This window comes from Corvus kubaryi, unplaced genomic scaffold (genome assembly GCF_017639235.1).
Source record: "Corvus kubaryi isolate FWS band 111438036 unplaced genomic scaffold, C.kubaryi_AGA036_p1.0 62634, whole genome shotgun sequence".
Taxonomy (NCBI): Eukaryota; Metazoa; Chordata; class Aves; order Passeriformes; family Corvidae; genus Corvus; species Corvus kubaryi.
Genome location: NW_024581471.1, coordinates 1 through 16,826, shown reverse-complemented (window position 1 = coordinate 16,826; position 16,826 = coordinate 1). Strand labels below are relative to the sequence as shown.

Here is a 16,826-nt window from a genome sequence, read left to right as displayed (position 1 = left end):
ATCCAGGATCGGGAGCTGGGGTTGGATCCAGGATGAGGAGCTGGGGTCGGATCCCGGATCCACAGCTCGGGGTCGTGGCTCTGGAGACACCCCCGGGTTCCCCAGGTGTGAGCTCGGAGCAGCCGCCCCTCAGGCACAATCTGAGGGTGGCAATCGGGATCCCCGGGAATTATCTCATCCAGCCTCCAGCTGCAGAATGACTCGGACTCAGCACTCAGAGAAATTCCTGTTCTTCCCTCACGTCTTTGCCAGGCCTGGAGCTGCTGGAGGAAAAACTCCCCGAGTTTAATGTGCAGCCGCAGGTGCAGGAACAGCTCCGCTGCTCCTGCCTCTCACAAACCCCGAGGAAAGGGAACTGCAGAGATTTGGAAAAGTCAACTCATTAATTAGTGCGGGGCTGGCATCTCCTGCAACCCCGCAGCGCGCCCGGCTCAAAGCTGCCCCTTGTCCCCGAGGCGGAGGGCCAGGCCAGGGGAACAAAGGGACAGTGTTGGCTGCAGGGCCGTGGGCTCAGGACGCTGTTCGGGGCAGGATTCTCGGTGACATCAAGTGACTCCATGTGACAGAGCCACTCCAGGGCTGCTGCAACGAGCGTGGGAGCGTCTCCCGCCCCGCTGCGCTCCGTCCCCAAATTCCCTGTCCCCGACACGGCTCGTGCCTCTCCCACCAGGAGCTGCCACTTCCCCCTGGCACGGGCTCCTTCCTCCCCGGCCGGGCGGGATAATGAAGCTCCAGTTTTATTCTGGGGCCTGTCAGGGAACAAAAACCCGAGCAGGGCTGAGGGTGGCGGGCTGGGATCTGCTCCCGGTGCTGGGATCCAGCCCTGGGACCCAGGCAAGATGAAAATCCAGGATTTGGGATGCTGGTAGCAAAATCTTCTCTCTGGGTGAGGACACAAAGAGGCCGGGCGGGTTTTGCAGCCCGGAGGGGGTCGGGAAGCAGAGCTGGGCTCTCGCTGTTTGCTCAGGTGCGGTTCGAGCGCTGCTGGTAATGAGGGGGGGCTGTGAGGGGGCAGAGCATCCCATGGGATGGGCTAATCCCTGCTCCGAGGGGCTCGGGGGCAGACAGATGGGCAGGGAGAGGAGCGGAGGCAGCACCAGCTGGAGCAGGGGGATGAGCAGCAGGAGCGGCCCAGGAGCTCTTGGCAGCATCCTCAGCTCCTCACTGAGTGTTCTGGGGAGGGCAGCGGGAAATGAGGCTCTGCTGGGCTGGGGGAGCGCTCCGTGCACCATTTCCAAAGGCTTTGTTAACAAAGAGGAATAAACCAGCCCAAAATCCCCGCTGGAGTTCTGTGGGAAGGGGTGCTGGAGGTGGAGCTGCTCCCACAGAGGGTTCGGGGAGCAGGGGCTGCACAAAGAGCTCGGGGTTTGGTTGGGGGTTTGATTTTGGGGATCTTTAGGGATCGCAGGAAGCTGTGGAGGAGGCTGGAAAGGCCATCAGGAAGTGCCCTGGCACTTAAAGAGTTTCAATTAAAGATTCCTTTGTCACAGAATCCCAAAATCCCAGACTGGCTTGGGTTGGGAGGGACCCTAAAGTCCATCCAGTGCCACCCCTGCCATGGGCAGGAACACCTTCCTCTGTCCCAGGGTGCTCCAAGCCCCGTCCAGCCTGGCTTGGGACACTTCCAGGGACGGAGAATCCTGTTCCAGGGCATCCCCACCCTCACCAGCCGAGAATTTCATCCCAATATCTTCATTATTTTCACAATAAAATCGAATTATTTCTCCCCCCCTCCCCACCAATATCCCGTGTGCTTCTGGCTTGGTGTTTTCCATCAGAAACGCTTGGAAAGGAGCATTTACGGAGGAGGGGGGGAAGAATGGGAAACAGCAAAGGAGGAGGGACAGCAATTCCCCACCCAGATTTGTCCCATCGGGGACAAAAAGAGCTCCTTCAGCCGCTCCCGCTGCTCCGGGCACCGCTGGAATTCTGCCCTGCAGTGACTCTCCGTCGGGCTGGTGGCCAGCGGGGAGGCACAGCTGGACTCCGGAGCCTCTGGAATCGCAGCACCATGGAATGCCCGGGGCTGGAAGGGCCCCGCTGACCCCGCTCTGTGTCCCCCCAGGGCCGCCGTCCCCACGCGCCCGTAGAGGCTCCGCAGGACCCCGCGCAGGATGGGAGGCGCCGCTGGATTCATCCACACTTCCCTGGCCGTCGGCACCTTCCTGGGTAAGAGATTCCCGTGGGAGAGGCGGGAGGGGCTGGCGGAGCTGGGACATCACCCGGGATTCACCGGGAACCGCCTCTCCACGGCGGTGCCCAATCCCAATTCTCCGGGAGGTTTGGGATGTGCTGTTCCCAATATCCCTTTGGGCCAGGAATGTTTGACACACGCGGCCCCCTCTCAAAATTCAGATTTAGGGAGGCGCAGGAGGAATTTCCTCCTGCCTGTGGGATTCCACACCCATTTTTCCGGGTACGCCTTGCTGGCAATATCCCACCTGCAAAGATCCCCCTGCTCCTTAGGGAGCATTTCTGGATCTCAGGGAGAAATTCCAGATCTGAGGGACATTTCTGGATCTCAGGGAGAAATCCCAGATCTGAGGGACATTTCTGGATCTCAGGGACCATTTCAGGATTTGGTAGATGATTTCCAGGTCTCAGGGCCCATCCCTGGATCTCGGGGAGGCTCAGGCTGCTCCCTGCAAGTCCCTTTTCCGCAGGGAGACATTTCCTCTCTGGCTGAGATCGGATAATGTCCTCCAGCCAATCCATCACCCCGGGCAGAGCCGGCTGGCCTGTCCTTATAAATATCCAATTACCTTTTAATGTTCTCTGCATCCCCGAGGAGGCCCAGGCAGGGGGGGCTGCCCTGGATCCCGAGGCAATTATCCTGCTTGGAAATTGGCCTGACCCCGATGCAGCCCCGGAGCCGGAGTTGGGGTCTCCCATCAACCACCTGAGTTCAGGCAAACCTCCCAAAAATCACTCCCTGGAAGGCTGGGAGGGTGATTTTCACTGAGCTTCGGCTGATGAGGCCACGGAGCTCCGGGAGCTGGGACAGGGAGAAATCCGGGAAACACGAGGAGGGATCGGGACAAAAGGATGGATGAGGCTCAGGGAAACGTTATGGAGTGGGAAAGGAGCCAAAACCTCCAGGTCTGGAGGGAGATTTAAATATTTAAAGCTTCTGAAGTGCACAGAGACCACTCTAAAAGCCCAAACTCTCCCCAGCCTTTGTTCATTTGGGAAAACCTCTGGAAAATCTGGGAATCCAAGAGCTGACCTTTTGTTCCTTAGAAAGCTGCTCGTTTAAAATAACCCAGAATAAACCCTCGGCTCCTCAGAGAGCTGCTCCTCAAGAAAACCCAAATCCCGCTGGATTTCCTATCAAAGCCATTTATTGCCCAACTCCCTCCCACGATCCAGAGGCTCCAGGGCCGTGCCGTGGATGTCTGCACAACCAGGAATTCAGCTTGGAAAACATTCCACCGAGGAAATCCGTCCTTTCCCGGGCTCCAGAGCTGGGCTCAGCACAAAGGCCAAGTGCAGCCTCCTGTACACCTGCGATTCCCAGGCCTGGCTCTCAGCATATTCCTAAAAATATCCTAAAAATAACCCAAAAGGGAGGCTCTGGAGTCACCTCCCTGCAGCTGCTTCTCCAAATCTTCATTTTCAGCTGTCGTGCTTTCACCTGTTTCCCGTTATTTTGGTGCTTGTTATCATTTTCCCTAATACTGAAGTTGTTCCAGAGGCGTGGTGGGGTTTTTCCCATCATTCCAGCTCTCCCAGCTGGGTGGAACATGGAAAATTCCCAGCAGGTCCCTCTGCTCCTTTGAAATTTGGCTTAAAAACCTTTATTTTGTGCCTGTCTTCTCCCTGTTTTCCAAAGGCCAGAGCATCCAGGACAGATCCTGTGTTGGCAACGTTAAAAACTGGGAATTCCGGGGTTGGAGAACTGGCCCAGAGCAGACTCGGAAGTTCTGGGATTTATCAGTTCTTAATTTTAACCTTATCCCCACCTTGTAACTGTTTAATTAGTGCTTTAATCGACCCCTGATTTGTTTAATGAGTGAAATCCAAGCGTTTCACCCCCAGCACCTTGGAATTGTGGATTAAAACTCACCTGAACTCCTGGTATCGATTCCAAGTGGGAAAATCAATGCCTGGCACTCGCAGCCGTAACCTTGGCAGGGACAAAGCGACAGCAGAGGGACACAGGCTCCGGGTGGCATCGGGAGGGAGGATGAGCCTGATTTGGCTCGACTGGAATAAAAAATCCCATGGGAAAGGGCAGGGATGGGAGTGGCACCAATAGATATTTTATTTGTTAAATAAATAGAAATTATTTACCTTATGCTCCCTAATTAATCCCCAAACTAAAGCTGTTCAGCCTGGACCCTCTCACCGCCATCTATCAGAGCACAATTAACTCATCTATCAGCACACAATTAATTCTTTCTCATTAATACCCCATTAACTCATGATTGGTTTTCCCCCCTGGTCAGCAGAGTTTATTCCAGCTGGGACTGACCCGAACGGGAGAAATTTCCAGCTTTTCCTTTAGGAATGGAACCATCCTGGCAGGAAAGCAGCGCTGGCTGGGAGGAGAAACAACCCCCGAAATGCTGCTTTTCCTTAATTCCAAAGAATCCAAGCTCGCTGCCTCTCCCTGTGTGGCACCGGGGACCATCCCGCTGCCGGAGCCGGGATCATTGCCTGGAGCAGGGACACGGGGAGCAGCTGCTCCCAGCCCAGAGCCAATTACCAGAGCTCCTCTCCCACCCCACCCCACCCCATCCCATCCCGTTGCAGCCTCCTCCCGGAGCAGCCGGAGCGCGAGGCAAACCCCGGGAGCTGCGGGTCAAGGGCTGCTCCCGCTGATCCCAGGCTGTTCCCGGCTGGAAGCGCCTCTTCCATAAAACATCCCGCTCCCGGGAATCACTTCATTTACAGGGGGAAGGAGACAGGTTGGCGTTGGCACAGCGGGTTGGAGACGCTCATTAATTCAATTACAGAGCAGGGAAGGATCCTGGAGCCAGGGAAGCAGCTCGGAGCTTATCAGTGCTGGTGGCTCCTTCCCTGATAAGGGCCAGGCGTCTCCGGGGGGACAGGGATGGGCAGGACAGACGTGCTGGCAATTATCCCACCGGCTGTTCCTGCAATACAGAGATTTCCAGGCAGATCCTGCCTCGCTCTCGTTCACTGCGTCCCTTCCCGGCCGGGTTTGGAGCACTCCAGGCTGTGGGAGGTGTCCCAGCCCACAGCAGGGGTGGAACGGGATGAGATTTAAGGTTTTTCCCACCCAAACCAGTCTGGGATTCTGGGGTTCCCCCGTGTGGAAGGGGAGCTGCTGGGTGGGATTTGCTGTTTGTGTGAGGCCGGAGGGCAGCTGGCACTTCCCAGTGGCACATTGTCCCCAAAGGGTGGCCCGGGCGTGGCGTGGAGAAGGCAGGTGGGGCCTTTGTCGTTCTTGTTCCTCCCCGTTCTCAAAACCAGAGTCAAACCCATGTCTGAACACCCCAAAAGCAGCTTCAGGCTCATCCCAGCCATGGAACAGAATGGTTTGTACTGGTTTGTAGTGGTTTGCTCTGGTTTCCACACCAGTAACAAACTGGTTTGAGGTGTCAGGAGCTGGTGGTGCCACAGGGACAGAGGGGACCTGCCAGGTGTATTCAGAGCCGGGAAGGTCCCGGTTCTCCCCTCTCCTCCCTCATCCTGGAGAGGATTTAGGAAGAACGAACCAGGCAAAGTCTGCACAGGCAGAGGAGGAACCTCAGGGACAAGGGGACATCCAGGTATTCCCAGCTCCAGTTCTGCCCGCACGTGGCGTTCCAGGAGGTCCCTGCTCCTTCCTCCACGTGTCCCCAGGAATGCCGGTCCCTCTGGAAGGGCGGGAATGGTGCGGGATGCTCGGTGGGAATCGCAGGTTGTGTTCCCATAGCCGGGGCGGGGCTGTGCTGACAGATGGGGCGCGATCATCACATTGCTCCTTCTCTGCTCCTCGCTGCTGGGGACACCCTATAAAACTGAAAAGGAGGATTTTTAGGAAGAGCGGAGTGGAGCTGAGCGGGTTTTCCCCTCTCCCGCAGTTTGGTGCCAAGCCCAGAGCGGCACGAGGAGCTACGGGCCGGTGTTCGAGGAGCAGCCGTCCCACACGCTCTTCCCTGAGGGCTCGGCAGAAGAAAAGGTCACCCTGTCGTGCCGGGCACGGGCCAAACCTCCCGCCACCTACAGGTGAGCTCGGGGCTCCCTCTGCACCAGGAACGGGATAAATCCATCCCAAATTCTGCTTTGCCTCCTGCACTTTTATATATGGAAAATTATTGACTTGGGAGTGAGATTCCTCGTCCTGTGAGGAGCTGGGAAAGGGGCTCAGCCTGGAGAAAAGGGGGATCAGGGGGAATTTCTGGCTCTGCACAACTCCCTGACAGGAGGGGGCAGCCGGGGGGGATTTGGGATCTTATCGCAGGGAACAGGGACAGGAGGAGAGGGAACGGCCTCAGGCTGGGCCAGGGGAGGCTCAGGGTGGACATCAGCAGGAATTTCCTCATGGAAAGGGTTGGAAAGGGCTGCCCAGGGAGGTTTGGAGTGCCCATCCCTGGAGGTGTCCAAGGAATTCCTGGATGTGGCACTCAGAGCTCAGGGTGGGGATCGGACACAGCTCAGACTCGATGATCCTGGAGGGCTTTTCGAACCTCAACAATCTCCCAATTCTGAGATGTTCCACCCCTCCTAGGGCACAAAATCCAAAGCTACGAGATCCAAATCCACCTCCAACCCCACCCCAGCTGCAAAACCACCAGGCACAGCCCCACAGGTGCGGCTGTGGGGATTTATCCCTGTCCCTGCTCCCGCTTCTCCCGGCAGGTGGAAGATGAACGGCACGGAGCTAAAGCTGGAGCCGGATTCCCGCTACAGGCTGGTGGCCGGGGATTTGGTGATCAGCAACCCCGTGAAAGCCAAGGATTCCGGCTCCTACCAGTGTGTGGCATCCAATTCCAGGGGCACCGTGGTGAGCAGGGAAGCCTCGCTCCGCTTTGGCTGTAAGTTTGGCACCACCAGGTAAATTAAACGTGACCACATTTAGGCTGGGCTTAAACTGAGCCCGCCTGGAAATAGGCTGGAGGGAGTCTCTCCAACACATCATCCCACAGAGAAATCCCCTGGTGCTTCCATAGAGATTTGGAGGATTTGGAGTATTATGGAGAAAGCCGATGATATTTTTGGATCTCCCTGTGCCCAAACCAGCCCGAGGAGGGGCAGAGGAAACGCAGAGGTTCCTCCAGCTGCTTTTTCCCTGTCCGGGTTTCACTCTGCCTGTTCAGTTTTGCAGGAATTCTCGGCGGAAGAGCGGGACCCCGTGAAGATCACCGAGGGTTGGGGGGTGATGTTCACCTGCAGCCCCCCGCCCCACTACCCAGGTAAAGGGGGCACAGCAGGGCACGGGGCCCCCAGGTTTTCTGGGAAATTCAGGGAAGGAAATTCGGGGTTAATTCAGGGTTTGTAAAGCAACAAAGCAGAGGTGGGACTTGGCGTGTCCACGCAAGGACCAGTTCCAGCCTGGAATCCCAGTGGGTCCATCCCACCCAGGAAGACACCAACAACCTGCGGAGTTGATTCCTTTCCCTTTTTTCCCCTATGGAAGGACCAATTCCAGCCTGGAATCCCACTGTGTCCATCCCAGCTGGGAGGACAAACCTATCCAGTTTATTCCTCTCCTTTTTCCCCCAGGTTTATCCTACCGGTGGCTCCTGAATGAATTCCCCAATTTCATCCCGGCTGATGGGAGACGTTTCATCTCCCAGACCACGGGCAACCTTTACATCGCCAAGACGGAGGCCTCGGACCTGGGCAACTACTCCTGCTTTGCCACGAGCCACATGGACTTCATCACCAAGAGCGTCTTCAGCAAGTTCTCCCGCCTCAGCCTGGCTGCGGAGGGTCAGTGCTCTTGGATTATCCCAAAAATGCCAATTCCTACAGGAAAAATCCAAATTAATGAGCCACTGCAAAGCATTTGGGATCCACGGCGCCCAAATCATCCTCCAGCTTCTCTTAAGAGCTTCAAAAATATGGATGGGCTGGGATGGGAGGGAAGCAGGGATCTCTCTCCAGGATTCCCTGTTTCCCATCCGTGGAGTTTCTCTATTTTTAAAGGATGTTTCTGGGGCAGGGAAAAGGGAATTAAACAGGAGGAAGGCCTGGATGGACATGGATTGGAGCAACCTGGGATAGTGGGAGGTGTCCCTGTCCATGGCACAGGGGGACTGGATGAGCTTTAAGGTCCCTCCCAACCCAAACCATCCCAGGATTTTGTGATTCTCAGGAATGACAGAGCCTTGAGGTTTTATAAAGAGATTTCTAGAGACTTCAGCAAGAAAAAGAAAATTAAACCTCTGTCCCCTCACCCAAACACACAAAGGGGTTGGGAAGTCCTTCTGCCCTTTGAGACCCCCGGGTGGCATCTTGGTGTCACCCAGGTCCCCTGAGCGGTGTTTTCCCTGTGGCAGATGCCCGGCAGTTCGCACCCAGCATCAAGGCCAGGTTCCCTGCGGACACCTACGCTCTGACTGGGCAGGCGGTGACCCTGGAGTGCTTCGCCTTTGGAAAGTGAGTGCAGCGTCCGCGTGGATCGGGATCAGGATCGGGATTGGAATTGGGATGGGGAGGGAACGGCAGAAAGGGAGGGAATGGCAGAACTTCCACATGTTCTCTCTCCAGTGGAAGCGCGGAGAGGGAGGGGAATGGGAAGAGGGAGGAACTGGCTAAAGCCAAAGCCCAGCGGGAACAGGACCGAGGTGGCCACATGAGGACTGAGTTCAGCCCCGATTCACCGGATCGGCTTTTCCGCAGCCCCGTTCCCCGGATCAAGTGGAGGAAGCTGGATGGGCCACAGTCCTCCAAGTGGATCGGCAGCGAGCCCCTGCTGCAGATCCAGCACGTGGGATTTCAGGATGAGGGGACGTACGAGTGTGAGGCGGAGAACGCCAAAGGGAGGGACACCCACCAGGGCCGCATCATCATCCACGGTAACGCATCCAAACGTGTCCCTTATCCAAGGGGACGCATCCAAACGTGTCCCTTAGCCAAGGGGACGCATCCAAACGTGTCCCTTATCCAAGGGGTCACATCCAAACATGTCCTTTATCCAAGGTGTCCCTTATCCAAGAGGACGCATCCAAACGTGTCTTTTATCCAAGGGGACACATCCAAATGTGTCCCTTATCCAAGGGGACGCATGCAAACGTGTCCCTTATCCAAGGGGACACATCCAAATATGTCCCTTATCCAAGCGGACGCATCCAAAGGTGTCCTTTATCCAAGGGGGCACATCCAAACGTGTCCCTTATCCAAGGGGTCACATCCAAACGTGTCCCTTATCCAAGGGGATACATCCAAACGAGTCCCTTATCCAAGGGGGCGCATCCAAATGTGTCCCTTAGCCAAGGGGACGCATCCAAATGTGTCCCTTATCCAAGGGGTCGCATCCAAACGCGTCCCTTATCCAAGGGGTCGCATCCAAACGCGTCCCTTATCCAAGGGGACGCATCCAAACGCGTCCTTTATCCAAGGGGACGCATCCAAACGCGTCCTTTATCCAAGGGGACGCATCCAAACGCGTCCTTTATCCAAGGAACGCATTCAAACACGTGTCCTTCACCCAGGGAAGTGTCTTTCATCCAAGGTAACACATCCAGGTTACCTCAGCCTGATCCCAGTTTTTCCTGAAGTTCAGGAATGGCCTGAGGCTGAGAGAGGGAAGGTTTAGAGGAGATATCAGGAGGAAGTTCTTTGCTGTAAGAGTGGTGAGGCCCTGGCGTAGGGTGGATGGGGATGGTGGCACAGGGGATGTGGCTTCCCCATCCCTGGAAGTGTTCCAGGCCAGGCTGGGCGGGGCTTGGAACATCCTGGAATGGCAAATGTGTCCCTGCCCATGGCAGGGGTGGCACTGGGAGATCTTTAACTTCCCTTCCAACCCCAACCATTCCATGATTCCACGATTTGATGACTCAGGAATGGCTGCATTTACTCTTAAGAAGAGAAACCAATTCCCCAGCCCTGGATTCTGCCCTGATCTTGCGCAGCCAGGGCCCAGCAGGATCCGGCCGTGCCTCTCGCTGCACAAAAGGCCAGGGCTGTTCCCGTGGCAGATCCCGCTGTGCCAACAACTGCGCCGGCAGCGCTGGCACGGGGACATCCTTCTGCCAGCCTGGCACCGCCACCTCTCAGCTGAGCTCCTCAGCTCTGTCCCCTCTCTCTTGTCCCCTGCAGCCCAGCCCGACTGGCTGGATGTGATCTCGGACACGGAGGCCGACATCGGGTCCGACCTGCGCTGGAGCTGCGTGGCCTCCGGCAAACCCCGGCCCACGGTGCGGTGGCTGCGGGATGGGCAGCCCCTGACGTCCCAGGTACCCCCAGCCAGCTCTGATCCCGCTCCTCCAGCCCCAGCCCCTCCTCCTGCCTCGCTCCTGCATCCCAGCCCCGGTTCTCACCCTGCATCCCTCCTCCATGTGCCCCCATCGGGCTGCGAAGCCACGGCACGATCCCCAGATCCCCATCCCAGCCATTGCTTCGTGCAGCTGCAGGGACTCAGGGCCGGTCAGCAGGGAGGACAAACAGCGCCTCGTGCCTGTCTCGGTGTCACCTGCATGTCGCTGCTCAGGTGCCTCAGCAAACAGAGCCCGGCGACGTGCGGGAGTGACCACACAGACATAAAAGCAAATCCTGCGTTTTCCCCCTTGGAAAACCAGGCCGGCCTCGAGGAGTCTGTGACAAAACTCAACCCTGACCCAGCTGAGGATTGAGTTCCATTTTTTTTGTTTGTTTTTCTCATCTAATGGGTTCATCCTCTTGTTTGCACAGAACCGCATCGAAGTGAGCGGTGGAGAGCTGAGATTTTCCAAGCTAGTCCTGGAGGACTCTGGCATGTATCAGTGTGTGGCTGAGAACAAGCATGGCACAGTTTATGCAAGCGCTGAATTAACAGTGCAAGGTAATTCCTCATTTCCCAGAGCTCTGGGTTCCAATGGGACACTGAAAAAATCTCTTCCTAATATCCTGATGTGATCCTGATATTGTGATGTCGCAGCGAGATGGGAGCAGGCAAAAACTGCTTTGCTCACCACTGAAGTGGTTGCTGGTTCAACAGGACTCTCTGCAAGCCTTTAAATTTTCAATCCTGTCTGAATTCTCTGTGAAAGGGAACAAAAAATTCTGTTTAGCCACAGGAAGTGGACAGGACAGCAGCACTACAGCCACTCTTCCATTACAAATTCCTCTTTTTTGGAGGAAAGCAGTCCAAAAAAAAAGTTCAGCCTCCATTCTGCCTGCTTTGGTGGATGGTGACTGGACCTGAGCTCTGCCAAACTTGTTCCATGTTAGTCCAAAAATTCATCTCCTCGTGGAGATGCCAGAGATAAATTAAAGGCCCTGAGCACCAACTGCTCATCATTAACACACCGAGGCCAACAGGTAAATCCCAATTCCATCTGCAGTTCCAGGAGGAGTTTCAGGCAAGCTGGATGTCTGCGTTGGTCAGGATATTGAAGAGATTATCCTCGACATGTTCCAAAGCAGCTGTTGTTGTGTCTCTCAAAGACCTTGCACTTGTTAGGGTCATTCCCATCGCTCCGTCCCACGTAATTCCCGCCTGGCAGGCGTCAGGATCCACCCAGCAGCTGAGGAATTCCTCCCTCATCCCGCTCTCCAGACTCTGCCTTGCTTCTCTTACCGAGCCATCCAACAACAAATCGATTCCCACTCACACGGCGCTGAAATTCCCGCAGGGCAGGGTTTCTAATCGTGCCTTAATCCTCTTTTTTTATCCCTGTAGTCTTAGCTCCAGATTTTAGACTAAATCCCGTGAAGCGGCTGATCCCGGCAGCCCGGAGCGGGAAGGTCATCATCCCGTGCCAGCCACGAGCAGCACCGAAAGCCACCGTGCTCTGGACCAAAGGGACAGAACTCCTGGTCAACAGTAGCAGGTAGCGGCACAGTCAGCTTCCACCTAGAAAATGTAGCTAAAATCACATTTTTTTTTACCAGAAGACTGGACTCAACGATCCAAATGTGCTGCTGCATCCCTGAATTTTGTTATTCCTCTAATTTCCTCTTTAGCAAACTCTTACATAATATTTTCCCGCCTGTTTTTGTCCCCAGTTTCTCTAAAATCAGAGGAAATTCCCAAATGTGCAGCGCGAGCCAATCTTTTCACCTTCCTTTGTGTGGCTCCCCTTCCTTTGCAGGGTGACGATTACGGCAGACGGGACCTTGATCCTGCAGAACATCAGCAAATCCGATGAGGGGAAATACACCTGCTTTGCCGAGAACTTCATGGGCAAAGCCAACAGCACCGGAATCCTCTCTGTCCGAGGTAGGGATGTTCATTTGGGGTCAATCGAGTCAGAAACGGCTAAGAATGAATGATGTGATTTTTCTCCTCTCCTCATACTCCCAAAAACCAGAAGAATCGGGGAATCAAAGTAATTTCAGGTGGAGAAGCAAAACTTCTGCCTGACCCACCAACAAATGGCCCCTGAGAAAAGCGTTTCCATTTTCTAATCCCTCCTCTTCCTCCTGTGAAGCTCCAGCTGTTGGAGCGGGATGGGGAGTTGGGAAGGGAGGGTTTGGATACTGGGATGGGATATTTGCAGCTAACGGCCCTCCCCGCTCGTTCCCTGCAGATGCCACCAAGATCACGCTGGCACCATCCAGTGCTGACATCAACGTGGGCGAGAACCTCACCCTGCAGTGCCACGCGTCCCACGACCCCACCATGGACCTCACCTTCACCTGGTCCCTGGATGATTTCCCCATCGACTTTGACAAGTCCGAGGGGCACTACCGGCGAGCCAGCACGGTGAGTCCAGAGGGAATTCTGGACCGTCCAAAAGGATGGAAGATTAATTCCATCCTCATTATTTGAGTGTTTGTGCCCACCAAAGCCACTCCATCACCTTGCCCGGAGCAAGTGAACTCCACATTCCTGGAAGTGTCCAAGGCCAGGCTGGATAGGGCTTGGAGCAACCTGGGACAGTGGAAGGTGTTCCTGCCCGTGGCTGGGGTGGATGGGATGGGCTTTAAGGTCCTTCCCAATCCAAACCATTCCATGATTCCATGATCACTCCCCTCCTAAACTGGAGCAGAAAGTCTTGTGGATAAAGGCAGGCAGACATCACTCAGTGGTCACTCAATGGTCACTTCATGATCACTCAACGATCAATCAGTGATCACTCAACGATCACTCAACGATTGCTGAATGATTGCTCAGTGATAGATCAATGATCACTCAATGATTGACCAATGATCCCTCAATGATCACTCGTTGATCACTCATTGATCACTCGTTGATCACTCAATGATCACCATCCCAAGCCAAACAGACCCAGCACAGGCTTGGCCTTGGTCAGGGCTGGATCCATCTCGGATCCATCCAGCTCCATCACCCATGGGGGAATCCTTTCCCATCTCCCGCTTCTTCACCTCCACGACAACCCGAACACCCAAACCCAAACCCTGCTGAATTCCGGACCGTGATCGGGCGCCTTCTGACGCTGTCCCTGCTGTGTTCTCCCGTTCCCTGCAGAAGGAGGCCATCGGGGACCTCAGCATCTCCAACGCGCAGCTGCGGCACTCGGGGCGTTACACCTGCACGGCCCAGACCGTGGTGGACAGTGCGTCCGAGTCAGCCACGCTCACTGTCAGAGGTAATTCCTGTGGGAATGTTCCCTGCTCCTGAGAAACCCAAAGGAATGCCACAGTGCAAGGATAAATTGCTTTTGCCTTGCAGCCCCCTCACCATCCAATATGTCCATGATAAAGTTTAGTGGGTTTTATTTTCACTCCAAATTTGGATTTGATCATCTTGGAGGTCTTTTCCAACCTTCCCAACCAGGCTTAGGAGCATTTCCAGAGGCTAAAGCTGGAAGTGAGGCTTTCCAGCTTCCAGAAGAGAAAGGCCTGATGTGAATTTAGGATTTGCACAACGCACAGAGTGTTAAACTTCCAGATCTTCCATCTCAGTGACACATTTCCCATCCCCCCAGGACCTCCAGGCCCACCCGGGGGGGTGGTGGTGAGGGACATCGGTGACACCAGTGTCCAGCTGAGCTGGAGCCGCGGCTTCGACAACCACAGCCCCATCGCCAGGTACCTCATCGAGGCCCGGACCCTCCTGTCCAGCCAGTGGAAGCAGATGCGCACCAGTGAGTGTCCCCACGGCGGCACTGGTGGCACCGGTGGCACTGGTGACACACTGAGGCCACCGGCCCCCAGCCAGTCCTGGCTCTGTGCTGCTCCTCGCTCTATTCCTTCCCCTCTGGTGCTGTTGGATTTTACAGATCCCGTAAACATCGAGGGCAACGCGGAGACGGCGCAGGTGGTGAACCTCATCCCGTGGATGGATTACGAGTTCCGGGTCTTGGCCAGCAACATCCTGGGAATCGGGGAGCCCAGTCTGCCCTCCAGCAAAATCCAGACCAAGGAAGCAGGTGGGTGTGGGAACAGCCCCAGGTCCCTGTGCCTGACTGCTGGGAAGGGAAGGCTGGGTGCTCCCAAGGGATCAATCATCTCCTGGAGAGCTCCTGGAGCTGAGGCCACCACAGGATTTTCTGCCTTTTTGCCCATTTCTGTGTCAAAGATGAGCAGGGTTAGAGCTGCATTTCCCAGCACTGCATCCAGCTGGGAATGTTCATTCCATGTCCAGCTGCTTGGACAGAAGGGACGGGAGAACAGCAGGAAAACTGCTCTGAATCCACCAAACACAAACCAGCTCCTTCCTAATAAAACTCCCCTCCCCATCCCTGCTTTTGAGCCCCATCCTTGTCCCCTCAGACACCAAATCCTTGTCCTGTGCCCCCACATAACCCGGTCAGGCACAAGCCAGAATTCCAGGTGGGATTTTCATGGCTGAAAACAGAGCCCAACCCTTTCCTGGGAGCTGTCCCAGCCAGTGACACCGGTGTCGTGCCATGTCTGTGCCCATCTCCATCGCTCCCACCTCCTGAACCCAACCTGTGCTCTCTGCTTTTCTTTGGGGACCTCACAGCACCGACGGTGGCACCGTCTGGGCTCGGCGGCGGCGGAGGTGCTCCCAACGAGCTCATCATCACCTGGACGGTGAGCTGGGAACGGGAAAGGGAAAAGGGTGGGAATATGCGGCATTTTTTGGGGAGAAATCAGCACTCCCATCCCAATTTGGACATGAGGTTGAGCCAAGGGCTGGTTTGGACGGACCAAGCCCACATTTCCTTCGGGAAATCAGCGCCGCCATCCCAGTTTGGATGAGCCAAAAGCCGCTTTGGACGCACCAAGGCTCCCTCTCTCTTCCCAGCCGATGCTGCGGGACTACCAGAACGGGGATGGCTTTGGGTACATCGTGTCCTTCCGGAGGAAAGGCAGCCAGGACTGGCTGAGGGCGCGGGTGCCGCACGCGGAGTCGCTGCACTTCGTGTACCGCAACGAGAGCATCGCGCCCTACACCCCCTTCGAGGTGAAGATCAAGGCCTACAACAGGAAAGGGGAGGGCCCTGAGAGCCTCACGGCCATCGTGTACTCGGCAGAGGAAGGTAAAGAGGAGCGGGAGAGCTGGGAATGTCCAGCATGGAGAGAAGGCTCTGGGGAGATCTGAGAGCCCCTCCCAGGGCCTAAAGGGGCTCCAGGAGAGCTGCAGAGGGACTGGGGACAAGGGATGGAGGGACAGGACACAGGGAATGGCTTCCCACTGCCAGAGGGCAGGGCTGGATGGGAGATTGGGAAGGAATTGTTTGCTGGGAGGGTGGGCAGGCCCTGGCACAGGGTGCCCAGAGCAGCTGTGGCTGCCCCTGGATCCCTGGAAGTGTCCAAGGCCAGGCTGGACACTGGGGCTTGGAGCAACCTGGCACAGTGGGAGGTGTCCCTGCCCATGGCAGGGGTGGCACTGGATGGGCTTTAAGGTCCCTCCCACCCAAACCATTCCGTGACTGCACAGACTCCGAACTCCCCGTTTTGTCCAACCGCCGTTCCTCAGCCAGATCCTGCAGATCTGTGTCCATCCGGGAGCTCAGACATTCCTTTGGCTCCCAGAACATCAATTCCAGCACATTCACCTTCTCCTCCAAACACGCAGGGAGACGATTCCCCAAGCCCGGCCCCGAGGCCCACAGAGCTTCGGGGCAGACACGGATCCCAGAGCTCACAGCTGTGGCCCTGCTTGTTCTCCTAAATCCCTAAATCCCTGCCCCTCGCTCCGTGACACACCACCAGCTGTCTGCCCGCGGGATGATGCTGCGGGAAAATCTTTTGTTCCCAACGGGGCCCAGAGTCAGGAAAGGGATTTTATTGCTGTCTTTCAGAACCCAAAGTGGCTCCTTACAGGGTCATTGCCAAGTCTGTCCTGTCCTCGGAGATGGATGTGTCCTGGGAGCCCGTGGAGCAGGGAGAAGTGACCGGAGTGCTTTTGGGATACGAGGTAGGAGATTCCAATGGGAATGGGAGACACTGAGAGCCCAGCAAGGAAAACTGGCCCGAGTCATGTGAGGTGAAAGGAAACGGCATTTTGACTCCAGAGGTGGGGGATAATTCACACCACGTGGCTCAAATGGGGCTGGCACTGCTGTCTCAGGAGAGATTAAGAGGGAATCATCCCATTTTTCCTGCCTGCTGTTCCCGGGAGGCCGTGGCCTCATTCCTGGGCACACACCAAGCAAAACACATGGAGAGCAACAGCCAAGGCTCTTCAGGATGGGCTGAGTTGGGACCTGCAGATCTCTCCTTCCTAAACCCATCGTGTCCTTTTCTGTCCAGATCCGGTACTGGAAGGATGGGGACAAGGAGGAGGCGGCCGACAGAGTGAGGACGGCGGGGTTGGTGACATCGGCTCATGTCACCGGCCTGAACCCCAACAC

The 16,826-nt window shown here is 56.0% G+C and overlaps 1 protein-coding gene across 1 annotated transcript; it reads left to right on the top strand.

Annotated features, from left to right (window-relative positions):
• Positions 1–1,909: 1,909 nt before the first annotated feature.
• Positions 1,910–16,821, top strand: LOC121672511 (contactin-2; the record flags this gene model as incomplete). Its single annotated transcript, XM_042045181.1, has 19 exons — positions 1,910–2,169; positions 6,033–6,177; positions 6,811–6,986; positions 7,269–7,364; positions 7,675–7,884; positions 8,454–8,553; positions 8,797–8,972; positions 10,216–10,352; positions 10,807–10,936; positions 11,777–11,927; positions 12,189–12,316; positions 12,627–12,802; positions 13,529–13,649; positions 13,989–14,147; positions 14,283–14,432; positions 14,990–15,060; positions 15,275–15,509; positions 16,275–16,390; positions 16,726–16,821. Coding segments are annotated over exons 1-19 (2,628 nt in total), but the record flags the coding sequence as incomplete, so codon positions are not given.
• Between the last annotated feature and the right edge of the window lie 5 nt (positions 16,822–16,826).